Here is a 17,860-nt window from a genome sequence, read left to right on the forward strand (position 1 = left end):
CTGCTACGGCAGCTCCTGCCCAGGGAGCTGCTGCCCTTGAATGAGCTTTGGCTTAGCAGCTGCAGCCCAGCTCTGGCCTGGACTCACCCACACAAGGCAGACCCTTGGGGCTGGCCCTGCCCCCACTGGAGCCTTATCTGCCAGCCACAGGTTCTGCAGGGTCAGAGCTGCTGTGGCACAGACTCAGCCACAGCCTCGGGCACTGGGAGGTGCAGGAACCAGCTGCAGCCCTGCCTGCCCTTCCCCCCACCAAGGCTCCCCCCTCCAGCCCTGGCAGCTGTGCAGCTCCATTACCTATGGCAACATCCTTCCAGTACTGCACCAGATGCTCTCCCATGGCCTTCAGCAGGTGTCGATACTCTTTGGCATCAGCAAAGTCCTGTTTATTATGGGTTGGCTCCAGAACCAAATAGGGCACATCCACCACACCAACCACTCCACCACATGCCCTGCAAGATGGAGACAGAGCATTGAGCTACCAGGCTGTGGACAGAAAAGGAATCCTGAGTAATATTGGATCTAGGAGGTACCACAGACACTGCTCAGCATTCTCTGCTGCTGCAGCAGCACTGCTGCCATGTCATAGACTCACAGAGTGGGTTGGGTTGGATGGGACCTGAAGGATCAGCCAAGCTCCAACACACCTCCTACTAACCCAGGGTGCTCAAGGACTCATCCAACCTGGCCTTGAACACCTTCAGGGAGGTTGTGGAGCACAGAAGCACCCAATGTGATCAAAGATCACATTGGGTGCTTCTGTGCTCCACAACCTCCCTGGGAAACCTGTGCCAGGGCCTCAGCATTCTCAAGAATCTCTTCCTCATCTCCACTCTCAATCTGCCCTACTCCAGCTCCAATCCATTGTCCCCCATCCTGGCACTTCCAGCCCTTGTCCAAAGTCCCTCCCCAGTTCTCCTGGAGCCTCTTCAGGCACTGGAAGGTCTGCCTGGAACCTCCTCTTCTGCAGGCTGCACAGCCCCAAATCTGCCAGCCTGTGCCCACAGCACAGCTGCTCCAGCCCTCTGAGCATCTTCAGGGCCTCTTCTGGACCCTCTCTAACAGCTCCACTCCTCCTTGTGCTGGGGGCAGCAGAACTGGATGCAATGCTGCAGGTGTGGCCAGAGCAGAGCAGGGAGGCAGAATCCCCTCCCTGTGCTGCTGCTCTCCTGTTTTGTGTTCTGCACAGCCCTGGGGGTTCTGCACACCTCTGGGGGTTCTGCACATCCCTGGGTTCTGCACAGCCCTGGGTAGTTCTGCACACCTCTGGGGGTTCTGCACACCTCTGGGTAGTTCTGCACACCTCTGGGGGTTCTGCACATCCCTCAATTCTGCACAGCCCTGGGGGTTCTGCACAGTCCTGGGTAGTTCTGCACACCTCTGGGGGTTCTGCACATCCCTCAGTTCTGCACAGCCCAGGGGGTTCACCATAGCCCTTAGGGTTCTGTACAGCCCTGGGGGTTCTGCACAGCCCTTAGGGTACTGCACACCTCTGGGTTCTACACAGCCCTGGGTAATTTTGCACACCTCTGGGTTCTGCACGGCCCTGGGGGGTCTGCACACCTCTGGGGGGTACTGCACATCCCTCAGTTCTGCACAGCCCTGGGGGTTCAGCACAGCCCTTAGGGTACTGCACACCTCTGAGTACTGCACACTCCTGAGTACTGCACATCCCTGGGGGTTCAGCACATCCCTGGGGGTTCAGCACAGCCCTGGGTACTGCACACCTCTGGGGGCTCTGCACACCTCTGAGTACTGCACATCCCTGGGGGTTCAGCACATCCCTGAGGGTTCAGCACAGCCCTGGGTACTGCACACCTCTGGGTTCTGCACAGCCCTTAGGGTTCTGCACACCTGTGGGGGCTCTGCAGAGCCCTGGGCTCCAAGGAACATGCAAGGCTGAAGGCGAGGAGAGCTGAGAAGCTGCAGGACTCACATGCCACCCTCCAGCTGCGGGCCCACCTTCTCGTACATCTTGATGAGGCGGCTGCAGTTGTAGATGAACATCCCATCCAGCTGCCGCTGCTCGATGTTCACCCCAAAGATGAAGTTCAGCTCTTTGGGCTCCTTCAGTGCCCTGCAACACAACCCACAGAGCCTCAGGCACGGGCAAAATGCCAGCAGCTGCCTGCTGGCGCCAGGCAGAGGCAATGGAAATGCAGCAGCTCGGACGGGCCCTGCAGCCTGCCGCTCTGAAAGCTACCAAGCAGCTGCTGGGCCTGGCTGCAGCTGAGCAGGGATGGGGGAATGGCTCAGGCTGCACCTCAGAGAGCATCAGCTCCAACCCTCTCAACTAGACTCAGCTGCTCCAGGCCTCACCCAGCCTGGCCCTGAGCACCCCCAGGCAGGAGGCAGCCACAGCCTCCCTGGGCAGCCCATGCCAGAGGCTCAGCAGCCTCACACTGCACAGCTTCTGCCTCAGCTCCACTCTCCCCCTGCTCTGCCTCAGCTCCAAACCATTGCCCTGGGCCTGCCTCACACCCCCTCAGCACAAGTCCCTCTGCAGCCTCCCTGCAGGAGCCCTTCAGCTCTTGGCAGCAGCTCTGAGCTGCCCCTGGAGCCTTCTGCCCTGCAGGCTGCACCCCCCCAGCTCCCTCAGCCTGTGCTCCCAGCAGAGCTGCTCCAGCCCTGCCAGCATCTCTGTGGCCTCCTCTGCCCTCACTCCACAGCTCTGTGGCCTCCTCCTGCTGGGCACAGCAGCACTGGAGGCAGCACTCGAGGTGAGCTCTGAGCAGAGCCAAGGGACACAATGCCCTCTCCTGCCCTGCTGCCCACACTGCTCTGCCTGCAGCCAGCACACAGCTGCCTGCTGGGCAGCAGGAGGGCACTGCTGGCTCCTGGGCAGCTGCTCAGCACCCAGCACCCCCAAGGCTTTTTCTTCAGGGCTGCTCTCAGCCCTCTCTGCACCCAGCCTGGATCTCTGTCTGGCCTTGGCCCGAGCCAGCTGGGACCTTGCCCTGAGACTTGCTGCCCCTCCTGCAGCTGGCACTGGCCACTGCTCAGGCCTGCCCAGAGCCTTCTGGCTGCCAGCCCTGCCCTCAAGTGAGTGCCCTGCACCACACAGCCTGGAGCCATCAGCAGACCTGCTGGGGGTGCAGTGCATGCCCTGGTTTTGCCCACGAGGGCTCTGCAGCTCCTCCACTCACCGCTGCTTGGCCTCCTTGATGCTCCTCTTGACCTCGGCCTGCCGGCGCAGGGTTATGGCTGCGTTCTGGGCCTGGCGCAGCGCCGCCTGCAGGGGGCACACACACAGGGCTGCTGGCACACCCAGCACAAACTGGCACACCCAGCACGAACTCACTCCTCTGCCTTGGCTCTCCCCCTCCAAGGACACCTCAACATGATTTAAACATGAAGAACTCAGGCATGGAGGAGGGTGATGAGCAGCAGCCTTTACCCACAGGGCAGCACTTGCTGCTGGGCTGCTCAGAAGGCAGTGTGGGTACCTGGGTCCTCATTGCATTAGATGCCAACAGGAAGCTCAGGGCTGTAGCTGCTGACCCACCTGGTGCCCCTGCAAGCTCTCCTCCCATTCAGCAGCAGGCTGAGGTTCAGCCTTGCCTCCAGCTAGAGCCACGGCCCCAAGGGGAGGAAGCAAACAGCAACTGCTCCAGTGCTGCCTGCCCAAATGCTTCAGTTGGCTGGGAAGGAAGGGAGGGGACAGCCAGAGAGGGGAACGGCCGAGGGGGAGGGGAACAGCTGAGACAGAAAGGGAGCAGCCGAGAAGGGGCAAGGCAGCAGCCCAGAAGGGGCAAGGCAGCAGCCCAGAAGGGGCAAGGCAGCAGCCCAGAAGCAGCTACATTCTGTGCTTCTGTGCTCCACAACCTCCCTGGAGGTGTTCAGGACCAGGCTGGATGAGGCCTTGAGAGACCTGTTCTAGTGGGAGGTGTCCCTGCCACTGGCAGGGGGTTGGCACTGGCTGAGCTTTGAGCTCCCTTCCGACCTAACCCATTCTGTGCTTCTATGATCTTCATTTGCCCTCCCTCAGTGGAGCAAATGTCCTTTGTGTCCTCCAGCCTCTGCTGGCTCATGGGCCCTAGGCTGGGACACTTCCCAAAGCCAGTGGTGCCCCAAACCCAGCAGTGCCCCACAGCCAGTGGTGCCCTGACCCCAGCAGTGCCCCAAACCCAGCAGTGCCCCACAGCCAATGGTGCCCTGACACCAGCAGTGCTCCAAACCCAGCAGCGCCCCACAGCCAGTGATGCCCTGACACCAGCAGTGCCCCAAACCCAGCAGTGCCCCACAGCCAATGGTGCCCTGACCCCAGCAGTGCTCCAAACCCAGCAGCACCCCACACCCAGCAGTGCCCACACCCAGCAGTGCCCACACCCAGCCGTGCCCACACCCAGCCGTGCCCCACACCCAGCCGTGCCCACACCCAGCAGTGCCCACACCCAGCAGTGCCCCACACCCAGCAGTGCCCCACACCCAGCCGTGCCCCACACCCAGCAGTGCCCACACCCAGCAGTGCCCACACCCAGCAGTGCCCCACACCCAGCAGTGCCCGCACCCAGCAGTGCCCACACCCAGCAGTGCCCACACCCAGCAGTGCCCCACACCCAGCAGTGCCCGCACCCAGCAATGCCCCACACCCAGCAATGCCCCACACCCAGCGCTCTGACCCACACCCAGCGGCGCCCACACCCAGTGGCGCCCACACCCAGCCATGCCCCACACCCAGCCATGCCCACACCCAGCTCTGTGACCCATCCCACAGCACCTCAGAGATGCCCACGCAGAAGGCTCACCCTGGAGTCACGAGTGAGGTCCCCTCCCAGGCGCAGCTCCATGGCACGGGCACTGCTCTCTGCCTCCCGAGCCTTCTCCTCAGCTGCAACACAAGGGCAAGGGTCAGGGCAGCCTCTTGGCACAAGCAGCACCTCCCCAGTCAGCCCCTGCAGGAAACTCAGTGCCAGAGAGCCTTGGCTGGGCTGGCATGGACATGGGCACAAAAGTAACAGGAAAGGGCACAAAGCCAGGCTGGGTGAGCAGCAGCCCAGAGCAGCCTGCAGGAGAAGGCAAAAAGGGCTCCCTCCTCCCTCAGGCAGCCTCCACAGGTAGGCTCTGGAGTCAGGATGGGGCATAAGAGAGTTGGTTCAGTGTGGAGGGTGAGGATGCCATGCAGAGGGACTTGGACAGGTAGGCTCAGGAGTCAGGATGGGGCACTGGAGAGTTGGTTCAGTTGGATCAGACCTCCAAGGGCATGGAGGTTGATGTGTGGAGGGTGAGGATGCCATGCAGAGGGACTTGGACAGCTGTGCCCAAGCCAACCTTGTGATGTTCAACCAGGCCAAGGGCAAGGCCCTGAAGCTCCAGGCTGGGTGAGGAGTGGGTGAGAGCAGTCTGCAGGAGAAGGCCCTGGGGATGTCAGTTGGTGGCAGAGTGCCCAGGGCCAGCACTGGTGGCTGCAGCCCAGAGCCAGCTGTGTGCTGGCTGCAGCCAGAGCAGGGAGAGCAGCAGCACAGGGAGGGGATTCTGCCCCTCCAATCTGCTCTGCTCAGCCCTCCCCTGCAGCACTGCCTCCAGCTCTGGGAGCACAGCACAAGGAGCTGGAGCTGCTGCAGAGGGGCCAGAGGAGGCCACAGAGATGCTCAGAGGCTGGAGCAGCTCTGCTGTGGGCACAGGCTGGCAGAGTTGGGGCTGTGCAGCCTGCAGAGGAGAAGGCTGCAGGCAGAGCTCAGAGCTGCACTGCAGGAGCTGCAGGGGAGCTGCAGGCAGGCTGGGGAGGGACTGCTCAGAAGGGGCTGTGGGCACAGGCCCAGGGCAGTGGGTTGGCAGTGGAGCAGGGCAGAGGTAGGTTGGGCACCAGGAGGGAGCTGTGCCCAGGGAGGGTGTGGAGAGCCTGGCCCAGGCTGCCCAGGGCTGTGCTTGAGGCCCCATCCCTGCAGCCATCCAAGCTCAGCCTTGCTGTGTCCCTGTGCAGCCTGCCCTGGCTGCAGCTGTCCCTGCTGCCTGCAGGGGTGGGCAGGATGCCCTCAGAGGTCCCTCCCAGCCCTGTGCCAGCTGTGAAGCTGCAGTCACTACAAGGTCTGATTTCCTGAGCAACCACACACAGAAGTAACTTCAGTTCATGCCCAGCAAGGCAGAAGCCTCCTCCAGCCTTCACTGCAGCAAAATCAGTGCCCATGGGCACTGCTCAGACTCACCTATCCTGGCCATGTGCTCTGCCTTCTTCACCTCCTGCTCCGCACGGGTCTTGAAGCGTTTGGAAGTGTATTTGTACATCCTGTGGGGACCAAAATCAGCCAACTCAGAACTAAGGTCAAACCAAGCTCTGATCACTGGAGGAGAGACTAAGGTCTCCTGTACCACTCTACTTGGCCATTGTAGCCAAGAAGGCCAAAGGCATCCTGGGGTGGGTCAGAAGGGCTGTGGGGAGCAGATCAGAGAGGTTCTCCTGCCCCTCTGCTCTGCCCTGCTCAGGCCACAGCTGCAATCTGGTGCCCAGCTCTGGGCCCCTCAGCTGCAGAAGGAGCTCAGGAGGTGCTGCAGAGAGCCCAGCCCAGAGCCCCCAAGCTGCTGCAGGCACTGAACAGCTCCTGTGGGGCCAGGCTGAGGCAGCTGGGGCTGGCAGCTGGCAGCTGGCAGCAGAGCAGCCTGAGGGCTGCCCTCAGTGCTGTGCCACAGATGTGCAGGGCAGTGTGGGCAGGCTGCAGGCAGGCTGTGCCCAGGGGTGGCCAAGGGCAGCAGAAGGGGCACTAGGTGCCAGCTGGAGCAGAGGAGGTGCCAGGGCAAGAAGAGGGGAAGCTTTGTCCCTGGGAGGGTGCTGGAGCCTGGAGCAGGCTGCCCAGAGAGGCTGTGGAGTCTCCTGCTCTGGAGCCTTGCCAAGCCCCCCTGGCTGTGCTGTGTGTGCCCTGCCCTGGGTGCCCTGCCCTGGCAGGGCCTGGGCTGGCTGCTCTCTGAGCTCCCTCCCAGCCCTGCCCTGCTGTGTGTGCTGCTTTGAGGCTAACTGGAATACTCCAATGAGAGAAATTAGATCACTGCTTGTGAAAAGACAACAACGATGCCTGAAGCATTCCCTGGGTTGCTGAGTGGGATAAAAAGCCAAACCACGATGAAGGTTTGGGCACTGTCCCCCGGGAGGTTGTCCTCTTCCCTTCCCTGTCTGGGCTTTGCTGCTTGATGCAATCACTTTTAACCCCAGCCTGCTTTGACAATTCACCTCTCATGGCAGCACCTAACCACAGAAGTGCTCCCCTGTGGGGTGCTGAGCTGGAAGGGGGAGACAGAAAGGGAGGGGTTAGGCTTGAGGCCCTCTGGGCAGTTTGCTTTGTCTGGGAGGCACTGAGGAGCTCTGAACTGTTTCTAAGCTGTACAGAACTGTGAGCAGCTGTAACTGCTGTGTGAATCTGCTGCTGACTCCAGCACTGCTCTACAGAGCTTCAGCTTACTAACAAACCATCTGAGCCACTCTGGGCAACTTCAAGGAGTGATGAGGAGAGAAACAGAGAACAGCCAGGCTGGCAGAGAGCTCCAAGCTCACCCAGCCCAGCCTAGCACCCAGCCCTGCCCAATCACCCAGACCATGGCACTCAGTGCCCCAGCCAGGATTGGCTTCAACACCTCCAGGCACAGCAACTCCACCACCTCCCTGGGCAGCCCATTCCAGTGCCAATCACTCTCTCTGCCAGCAACTTCCTCCTAACATCCAACCTCAACCTGCCCTGGCACAGCTTCAGACTGTGTCCCCTTCTTCTGCTGCTGGCTGCCTGGCAGCAGAGCCCAACCCCACCTGGCTACAGCCTCCCTGCAGGCAGCAATGAGCTCTGCCCTGAGCCTCCTCTGCTGCAGGCTGCACGCCCCCCAGCTCCCTCAGCCTCTCCTCACAGGGCTGTGCTCCAGGCCCCTCCCCAGCCTTGCTGCCCTTCTCTGGGCACCTTCCAGCACCTCAGCATCTCTCTGCAATGGAGGAGCCCAGAACTGGACACAGCACTGCAGGGGTGGCCTGAGCAGTGCTGAGCACAGGGGCAGCATACCCCTGGAGCCTGCTCTTCTCCAGGCTCTCCTCCCTCCAGGCAGGTTCCTAACCCACTGCACTGTGGTTCTGTCATTTTGACTCACCAGTATCTTCACTGCTTCCTGTGCCAAACTGCACCAAGCACTGCTGTGCCTTTCCAGAGACAGATTTTCCACTCTCTACCTCTGTTTTCCATGCTCTCACCATTCCCTTTGGCTTTGCTCCTGCAGCTTTGCCCTGTGTGATGCTTTGGGAGTCAGCTGCCTCCCCTCCATTCTTATCAAGTCACCCAGACTGGACACAGCAGAGCTGGAAGCTAAGGACTGGAGCTTTAGATTCACAGCTCAGCACAAGGTACAAGCAGAGAGTTACAACAGAATTGTCTTGAATGGAAGAGGCCTCCAAGATCACAGAGTCCAACTCAACAACCCAACCCCACCAGGGGCACCCGAACACGTCCCCAGGTGCCACAGCCACAGCCTTCCTGAACGCCTCCAGGGATGGGGACTCCACCTCCTCCCTGGGCAGCCTGTGCCAGTGCCTGACCACTCTTGCAGCAAACAAATTCTTCCTAATCTCCAACCTGACCCTCCCCTGGCATCATTTCAGGCCTTTTCCTCTCCTCCTGTCTCAGGGGAATAGAGAGAAGAGCCCAACCCCCACCTCACTCCAACCTCCTTTCAGGGAGCTGAAGAGGGCAATGAGGTCTGCCCTCAGCCCCCTCTTTCCCACACCAAACACCTCCAGTTCCCTCACCACACCTCTGCTCCAGATCCTTTGCCAACTTTCTTGCCCTCCTCTGCACCCATGCCAGCCTCTCAGCATCCTGCTAGGAGCCAGGGCCCAAAACTCAACAACTATCTGAGGTGTAGCTTCACCAGAGCTCAGTACAGGGGGACACCTCCTGCCCTGCTCCTGCTGGCCACACCACTGCTGAGCCAGGCCAGGATGCTGCTGGCCTTCTTGGCCACCTGAGCACACTGCTGGCTCATCTTCAGCTGCCTGCTGATCAACACCCCCAGGCCCTTTTCTGCTGACCACTTTCCAGCCACTCTGCCCCAAGCCTGCAGTGTCCATGGGGTTGTTGTGACCCCAGTGCAGGACCTGGCTCTAGACAGAAACAGCCAAGGTAAAGGTAACACAGACACACAACAGCCCTGCCACACACCAGGGCCCAGGAGGGGCTCCCAACCACCCTTCCACCTCCTTTCCACCCCTCCACATGATCCCAGACTTTGCCCCACATGCATGGTGAGCCTGGAGGATGAGCCAGGGGGGTCAGGAGCAGGATTAGTTACACAGACTGCAGGTTAGGCAGAAAAGCACAGGCAGGGCAGGGGCTGCAACGCAGAGCCACTGAGCCACCTGTACTTGTGTTCCTGGTTTCATACCTGGTTGCTTCTATGATTCTACCTCAGCCAGCCTGTGAGTGCAGCAGACATCAGCACAGCTTCCTTGTCCCAGCCTGTCACCTAACTTCTCTCACTGGGCTATTCCAGCTAGCCTCAAACTAGCACACCCTGCAGTGGTGCAGGACTCAGCCCAGCGAGCGCAAGGACGAAAGCTTTTCCCTAGGGACACTCCACAAAGGTCCCCTCCTGCCTGCAGACTTTGCCTCCCACACTGACCTGGGCTTGTACAAGCAGCAGGAGAGCCTTTTGGTTTGAACCTTGTGCCCGTTGATGAAGATCCTCATCCTGGGGTCGATGTAGAGCACAGCGGCGTAGGCGCGGAAGGAGCGGCGCTCCGGCTTCCTGCAACACAGGGCAGGCTGGGCACTGCCCAGCAGCTCCCCCTGCCACACAGCAGGCAGCCTGCCAGGCTGGGCCAGGAACCCAGATCACCCCCAGAGAGTCTCTTCAGACAGGGCTGACCCTGGAATCTTCTTCAGCCTGCAGTCTGCTCCCTCTTGCCTTGGCGGCTTTTGTCCCTTCCTCCCCCTCCAACTGAGAAGGGCCAGGACAAGCTCTGCCCTGCTGAGACTGTGCCCAGCTCTGGGCCCCCCAGCACAGGAAGGACATGGAGCTGCTGGAGAGGCTCCAGAGGAGGCCACACAGGTGCTCAGAGGGCTGGAGCAGCTCTGCTGTGGGCACAGGCTGGCAGAGTTGGGGCTGTGCAGCCTGCACAGGAGAAGGCTGCAGGCAGAGCTCAGAGCTGCACTGCAGGAGCTGCAGGGGAGCTGCAGGCAGGCTGGGGAGGGACTGCTCAGAAGGGGCTGTGGGCACAGGCCCAGGGCAGTGGGTTGGCAGTGGAGCAGGGCAGAGGTAGGTTGGGCACCAGGAGGGAGTTGTGGCCAGGGAGGGTGTGGAGAGCCTGGCCCAGGCTGCCCAGGGCTGTGCTTGAGGCCCCATCCCTGCAGCCATCCAAGCTCAGCCTTGCTGTGTCCCTGTGCAGCCTGCCCTGGCTGCAGCTGTCCCTGCTGCCTGCAGGGGTGGGCAGGATGCCCCTGGAGGGTCCCTTCCAGCCAATGCCAGCTGTGACTCTGAACTCAGCAAGCCCTCAGCTCATCTCAGCACATCCTCCTGCCTCTGCTGCAGCAAGCCCAGGAGCTTTCCTTGCCCCCAGATAGGCTCCATCTACCACCAGCCATGCTCCTGGCTGGCAGACATTGGCCTGTGCAGCACCTTCACCTCGAGCCAGGGCCCAGTGGATGACAAGAGTGAAGCAGAGCAGCAGAGGCCCATGAGCAGCTCCCATGCTGACAAAAACATCTTGGATGAGGGTACCAAATGAAACCTACAGCTGAGGGCTCCTTGCTTTTGAGGTGCCTGAAGAAGAGCACTGAGTTTGCTGCTCTGAGGCATTCAGAGCAAGCACACAGCCTGAGGGCTGTTTGCACCCAGCAATTCCCAACTGCTACAGGGTAAAAAAAACCCAAAAGCCTTCTCCAGTCACTGCTGAAAGAGAAGCTTCTAAACCCTCCTGCTCACAGCCACAGCTGAGGACTCCAAGGGGGGAGGAGTGGCTGACAACCAGCAGGGCTGTGCTGCCACTCAGCCAGACTCAGCCAGGCTGAGAGCTGGGCAGGGAGAAATGAAGTGGAACACAGTGAGGGTAAGGACAGAGGCTGGCACCTGGGGAAGAACAACCCCAAGGACCAGGACAGGCTGGGACTGAGCTGCTGGAGAGCAGTGCAGGGGAAAAGGACCTGGGGGTGCTGGTGGATGGAAGGATGCCCATGAGACACAAATGTGCCCTGGGGGCCAAGAAGGCCAAAGGCATCCTGGGGTGGGTCAGAAGGGCTGTGAGGAGCAGGTCAGAGAGGTTCTCCTGCCCCTCTGCTCTGCCCTGCTCAGGCCACAGCTGCAATCTGGTGCCCAGCTCTGGGCCCCTCAGCTGCAGAAGGAGCTCAGGAAGTGCTGCAGAGAGCCCAGCCCAGAGCCCCCAAGCTGCTGCAGGCACTGAACAGCTCCTGTGGGGCCAGTGTTGTGCCAGAGCTGTGCAGGGCATCATGGGCAGGCCACAGGCAGGCTGTGCCCAGGGGTGCCCAAGGGCAGCACCAGGGGCACTGGGTGCCAGCTGGAGCAGAGGAAGTTCCATGGAAACATGGGGAGCAATTCTTCCCTGGGAGGGTGCCAGAGCCCTGGCACAGGCTGCCCAGGGGGCTGTGGAGTCTCGCTCTCTGCAGACACTCAAGGCCTGGCTGTGCTGCTGTGTGATCTGGCACAGGTGGTGCAGCTCTGGCAGGGGCCTTCACTGGCTGCTCTCTGCAGCTCCCTCCCAGCCCTGCCATGCTGTGATGCAGTGAAAGCTTGCAGGGAGCTGTGGCCAAGCCCAGGCCCCCAGCAGCCCCCACACTTACGTTCCCTCTGGGGGGGTTTCTGCCATCTGAATATCTCGGGGGTCAGAAGTCACATCCAGCTCTGGCTCTCCATTGTCCATGAGTTTGAGGTTGAAGATGATCACCAGAGTGCCTGAGCAGGGAACAAGCTGATCACAGAGACCCCAGCCAGAGCCCCAGCGCCCTGCCCCAGCCCGGCGCTGCCCTCTCAGCCATACCTTGGTCACCACGGATCTTGCTGAACTGCTCCATCACCTCCTGCTCTGATTTGAAAGGGGAGTACTTGTAAATGAGCTCTGTCTCGATGCCAAACTTCTCCATGTTGTCAGTCAGGGGCTCCTTGCTCTGGGTGCTCCAGGTGGGTAAGGGGACGATGACCTGCGGAGCACACAGCACCCACAGCAGCTCAGGGGGCTCCAGCTCCAGCCAGCCCACATCTGCCCCAACAATTTACCCCTGCCAACAGCCCCAGATGGCACTTCAAGAGTCCTCCCCAGCCTTTCAGTGCTTTGCACTGCTCCAAGGACTCCTCTCTGCCAGCCTCTGAGTTGCTCTCCTCCAACATTTAGCCTTAGACTGAACTGTTCCAGGGATCACTGAATGGGTTGGGTTGGAAGGGAGCTTAAAAGCTCAGCCAGTGCCAAGCCCTCTGCCATGGGCAGGGACAGCTCTCACCAGCACAGGCTGCTCAAGGACTCATCCAGCCTGGTGCTGGACACCTTCAGGGAGGTTGTGGAGCACAGAAGCACCCAACGTGATCAAAGATCACGTTGGGTGCTTCTGTGCTCCACAACCTCCCTGGGAAACCTGTGCCAGGCTCTCACCTCCCTCAACCTCTGCCAGGCTCTCACCACCCTCACTCTACAGAATCTCTTCCTCATCTCCACTCTCAACCTGCTCCAATGCATTGCCCCTGGTCCTGGCACTCCCAACCCTTGTTCCAAGTCCCTCCCCAGCTCTCCTGCAGCTCCTTCAGGCACTGGAAGGTTGCTCTGGGCTCTGCCTGGAGCCTTCTCTTCTGCAGGCTGCACAGTCCCAACTCTGCCAGACTGTGCCCAGCCCTCTGAGCATCCTGGAGGCCTCCTCTGGCCCCTCTGCAGCAGCTCCAGGTCCTTGTGCTGTGCTCCCAGAGCTGGAGGCAGTGCTGCAGGGGAGGGCTGAGCAGAGCAGATTGGAGGGGCAGAATCCCCTCCCTGTGCTGCTGCTCTCCCTGCTCTGGCTGCAGCCAGCACACAGCTGGCTCTGGGCTGCAGCCACCAGTGCTGGCCCCTGGGCACTCTGGCACCAACTGCCACCCCCAGGGCCTTCTCCTGCAGGCTGCTCTCAGCCACTGCTCACCCAGCCTGGAGCTGTGCTGGGGATTGTTGTCCCTGCCTGGCATCCTGCACAGCCCTGGGCTCTGAGGAACATGCAGGCTCTCTCTGTCCTCCTCCAGCTCCAGTCCATTGCCTGTTCCAGTGGCCCAGCAGCACTCCCAGGGCAGCTGCATGGTGATGCCTGTCACACACTCACTGTCTTTTTTCCCCCCTCTCCTCTGGTTATCAACTTTCACAGTACCAAAGCACCACACAAACTTTGTTGCTTTCAAATGGCAGCTTCTAGACTTAACCTTCTGAAATCAAGCCAAGGGGGCAGGATGAAGGTGCCAGGCTCTGCTTGGGGGTGCCCAGGGCCAGCACAAGGACCAAGAGGGCTAAGCTGAGCCAGGAAGTTGCAGCTGAGCACAAGCAGGGACACCTCCCCCCAGGAGTGAGGCAGATCTCCCCTGCCCCCCTCCCCACACCACCTTCCAGCCTCTCCTGCAGCTGCTGGTGCCCAGTGACAGGACAAGGAGCAGCAGGGAGAAGCTGGAACCTAGGAAGTTCCACCTCAACAGCAATCCCAGAACTGGCAGGGCTGGAAGGGACCTCCAGGATCAGCCAGCTCCAGCACCCTGCCACGGGCAGGGACACCTCACACCAGAGCAGGCTGCCCAGAGCCACCTCCAGCCTGGCCTTCAAAACAGCCAGGGATGAGGTTTCCATCACCACCCAGAGCAGCCTGTGCCAGGCTCTCACCACCCTCATGCTGAACAACTTCTTCCTAATGTCCAGCCTCAACCTGCCCTCCTCTGGCTTGGATCCACTCCCCCCAGTCCTATCACTACCCTAAGAAGTCCCTCAGCAGCTTTCTTGTAGCCTCTTGCAGCCACTGCAAGGCCACAAAAAGGCCTCCCTGGAGCCTTCTGCAGACTGCACAGCCCCAACTCTCTCAGCCTGTCCCCATGGCAGAGCAGCTGCAGTCCTCTGCTCCTCCTCCTGGCCCTGCTCTGGACATGCTGCAGAGAAAGTTGTTTGGTGTGAGGGTGCTGGAGGCCTGGAGCAGGCTGCCCAGAGAGCTTGGGGAGTCTCCTGCTCTGGAGAGAGTCCAGCCCCAGCTGGGACACTGTGCTGATGGGCAGGCTGCTGTGGGTGCCCTGCTCTGGCAGAGGGGCTTGGAGTGAGTAGGGGAGCTCCAGAGGTCCCTTCCAGCTGGCTCATTCCATGGGACTGGGTGAACTCAAACTCCCTTCCCTCAAAATCATCCTGACCTCACTGCTCTGTTGATATGCTCCAAGGTCAGGGATGCTTTGTGCCCTACAGAACAAAAACACAGAGAGGGGAGGGCTGAAGCACCTCCTTGTGGGCACAGACTGGCAGAGTTGGAGCTGTGCAGCCTGGAGAAGGCTCCAGGGAGACCTTAGAGCAAGCCTGCAGGTAGCTGAAGGGGCTGCAGGAGAGCTGGGGAGGGACTTTGGGCAAGGGAGTGCCAGGATGAGGGACGATGGAGTGGAGCTGGAGGAGGGCAGATTGAGAGTGAAGAGACTGGCACAGGTTGAGGGAGGTGAGAGCCTGGCACAGGTTTCCCAGGGAGGTTGTGGAGCACAGAAGCACCCAATGTGATCAAAGATCACATTGGGTGCTTCTGTGCTCCACAACCTCCCTGGAGGAGGTGTTCCAATGCCAGCTGGGATGTGTCCCTGCCCATACCAGGGTGGGTTGGCACTGGATGATCTCTGGAGATCCTTTCCAACCCCTCACATTCTTTGGTTGTGTGAAGTAGACCCTTCAAAGCTGCTGCAGTTCAGAGACCCTCATGAATGAAAGCCAAAGAGAGCCAAACCTGTGCTGCCCTTGAGGACCCCTCCAAGAGCAAACCTAACCTCGATGCCACCTCTGTGCCAACCACCACCCAGCACCTTGCTCCTGGGGGGAAATTCAGCTCAGCTGGGTCAGCAGCCACCAGAGGAGTTCAAAGCAGAGTTCAAACCTCATCGATGCCTTCCTCCTCGTGGAAGGTTCTGGAGAGGAGCAGGCAGGTGATGGTGTTCTCCTTCTTGGTGAAGAGGATGAAATCCTTCCCAATCCTCATGGAGCCCCTGGGGACAGATCAAAACCTGCCTGGCACACCTCAGCTACCACCACTGACACCTCCTCACCCACCCACTCCCAGCTCCTCTTCAGCTGTCAGCTGCTTGAGGAACCCCTCTTGAGTCACCTCTTGAGTTGCTTTCCTACAGGATCCAGTCTTCAACTGAACCATTTCAAGAATCCAAGGATGAGTTGGAAGTGACCTCAAAGCTCAGCCAGTGCCAACTTCCCTGCCATGGGCAGGGACAGCTCCCACCAGCCTCAGGGGGCTTAAGGCCTCATGCAGCCTGGTCCTGAACACCTTCAGGGAGGTTGTGGAGCACAGAAGCACCCAATGTGATCTTTGATCACATTGGGTGCTTCTGTGCTCCACAACCTCCCTGGGAAACCTGTGCCAGGCTCTCACCACCCTCAACCTGTGCCAGTCTCCCCCCACCCTCACCCTCAATCTGCCATTTCCCCTCCTCAGAAGTCTCTCCCCCAGCCTCCTTCAACCCCACTCCAAAAGGAGGCCACCAGGATGTGACATGAACCAAACCTGGCTCAGCACAGACCTGTGGGCAGCAAGGAGCAGGGAGGGATCCATAATTCCTGCCTCATCTCCAGCCCAAATCTGCCCTCCTCAAGCTTCCATCCATCCCCCCCTGCTCCTATCACTGCTCTTGGGGAACACAACCCAAAAGTTGAGGTCTCCAACTGATTAAAAGAGGATTTTGGGTGGGCACAGGCAAAAGCTTAACCTTCCTGCTACAGGAAAGCAAAGCATTTGGCAGCAGCAAGCTCCAGAGAGGTCTCTGCAGGCACCACAGAACAAGCTGTGGTTGCTTTGTTCTTCTGCCATGCAGTGAGCCTGCAGATGGCACCAGGCTGGGAGCAAGTGGGGAGCTGTTAGAGGACAGCAGGGCTCTGCAGAGGCCCTGCACAGCCTGCACAGATGGGCACAGTCCAGTGCCAGCAGACTGAACGAGGCCAAGTGCCAGCTTCTGCACTTGGGCCACAACAACCCCATGCAGTGCCACAGGCTGGGCACAGAGGGGCTGAGAGCAGCCAGGCAGAGAGGGACCTGGGGGTGGACTGGTTGGCACCTGAACAGGAGCCAGCAGTGTGCCCAGCTCATGGCAGTGAGGCCAGTGGCATCCTGGGCTGGCTCAGGAGCAGTGTGGGCAGCAGGGCCAGGGCAGTCCTTCTGCCCTTTGGCCAACACTGCTCAGGCCACCCCTGCAGTGCTGTGTCCAGCTCTGGGCCCCTCAGCTTAAGAGAGATGTTGAGGTGCTGGAAGGTGCCCAGAGCAGGGCAGCAAGGCTGGGGAGGGGCCTGGAGCAGAGCCCTGTGAGGAGAGGCTGAGGGAGCTGGGGGGGTGCAGCCTGCAGCAGAGGAGGCTCAGGGCAGAGCTCACTGCTGCCTGCAGCTGCCTGCAGGGAGGCTGTAGCCAGGTGGGGTTGGGCTCTGCTGCCATGCACCAGTGACAGAAGAAGGGGACACAGCTTCAAGCTGTGCCAGGGCAGGTTGAGGCTGGATGCCAGGAAGAAGTTCTTCCCAGCAGGAGAGGTTGGCACTGGCATGGGCTGCCTGGGGAGCTGGTGCAGTGCCCATGGCTGGAGGGGCTGCAGAGGAGGCTGCAGGAGGCACTCAGTGCCAGGGGCCAGTGGATCAGCAGGGGTAGGGGACAGGCTGCACTCGATGGCCTCAGAGCTCTCTCCCAAGCTGGCTCCTGCTGTGGCTGTGCTCTGCAGTTGGCCTCCTCTGCACTGCTCTCAGGCTCACCACCTGCCCTGACAGCAACCTCAAGTGGGGAAGGAAGGGAAAAGGGAAGCACAGGGCAAAATGCTGCAGCTCCCTCAGTGCTCCTTGGCTCCCTGCTGGGCTGCAACCCCCCCACATGCTGCACCTGCCACACACTCTCTGGCAAGCAGAGCACAGCCCCCAGGGGTTTGCCCACTGCCATCTGAACTGTAGGGGTTGGAAAGCACTTCAGAGACCATCTGGTTCCAACCCCCCTGCTGGGACACTTCCCACCACATCAGCTGGGAAGAATTCAAACCCAGGTAAGGCAGAAGGAGGCCTCCAAGAGCAGCTCTCCCCCCCCTGCTTCCAGAGGCTTCAGGCTGGGCACTTTGCTAATGTCTGAGAGCACTGAGCAAGAGGCACAGTGAGCAGGGGAGGAGCAGAGGGCAGCCCTGCAGGCTCCTGCTGGGGCAAACTACAAAGCAGAGACACAAGCAGATAAATTGACATCTAAAACTGGTGACTGAGCTGAAAGGAGAGCTGCAAACTCGTCAGCAGAAAGGGGAGGGAGGGAGGGAGGGAGGGAGGGAGAGCACAACGCAGTCAGCTCTGCACAAGGAGCAGCTGCAGGCAGCTCTCTGCCCAAACGCTCCCTGCACAGCCTCACTGCCCTGGGAGCTGCACCTGAGCCACCCTCCTGCAGTCCTGCAGCTGGGGCAGGGCAAGGCCAGGCTCAAATCCAGGCTGGGTGAGCAGTGGCTGAGAGCAGCCTGCAGGAGAAGGCCCTGGGGGTGTCAGTTGGTGCCAGAGTGCCCAGGGGCAGCACTGGTGGCTGCAGCCCAGAGCCAGCTGTGTGCTGGCTGCAGCCAGAGCAGGGAGAGCAGCAGCACAGGGAGGGGATTCTGCCCCTCCAATCTGCTCTGCTCAGCCCTCCCCTGCAGCACTGCCTCCAGCTCTGAGAGCACAGCACAAGGACCTGGAGCTGCTGCAGAGGGGCCAGAGAAGGCCACA

At 60.5% G+C, this 17,860-nt stretch overlaps 1 protein-coding gene across 4 annotated transcripts in view; it reads right to left on the reverse strand.

The window, feature by feature from the left end:
• MORC2 (MORC family CW-type zinc finger 2) overlaps positions 1-17,860 on the reverse strand; it is a 60,233-nt gene that overhangs the window by 15,546 nt on the left and 26,827 nt on the right. For all 4 annotated transcript variants that reach the window (XM_064168810.1, XM_064168808.1, XM_064168811.1 and 1 more), the window contains 9 exons: positions 15,024-15,132; positions 11,954-12,113; positions 11,757-11,868; positions 9,583-9,708; positions 6,144-6,223; positions 4,746-4,828; positions 3,144-3,229; positions 1,934-2,074; positions 295-449 (listed from right to left, as the gene is read on the reverse strand). In XM_064168810.1, the coding sequence (XP_064024880.1) occupies positions 295-449; positions 1,934-2,074; positions 3,144-3,229; positions 4,746-4,828; positions 6,144-6,223; positions 9,583-9,708; positions 11,757-11,868; positions 11,954-12,113; positions 15,024-15,132 (1,052 nt within the window). The remainder of the gene's footprint in view (positions 1-294; positions 450-1,933; positions 2,075-3,143; positions 3,230-4,745; positions 4,829-6,143; positions 6,224-9,582; positions 9,709-11,756; positions 11,869-11,953; positions 12,114-15,023; positions 15,133-17,860) is intronic.

The sequence above is a fragment of the Pogoniulus pusillus genome, chromosome 30 (assembly GCF_015220805.1).
Source record: "Pogoniulus pusillus isolate bPogPus1 chromosome 30, bPogPus1.pri, whole genome shotgun sequence".
NCBI classification, from domain to species: domain Eukaryota; kingdom Metazoa; phylum Chordata; class Aves; order Piciformes; family Lybiidae; genus Pogoniulus; species Pogoniulus pusillus.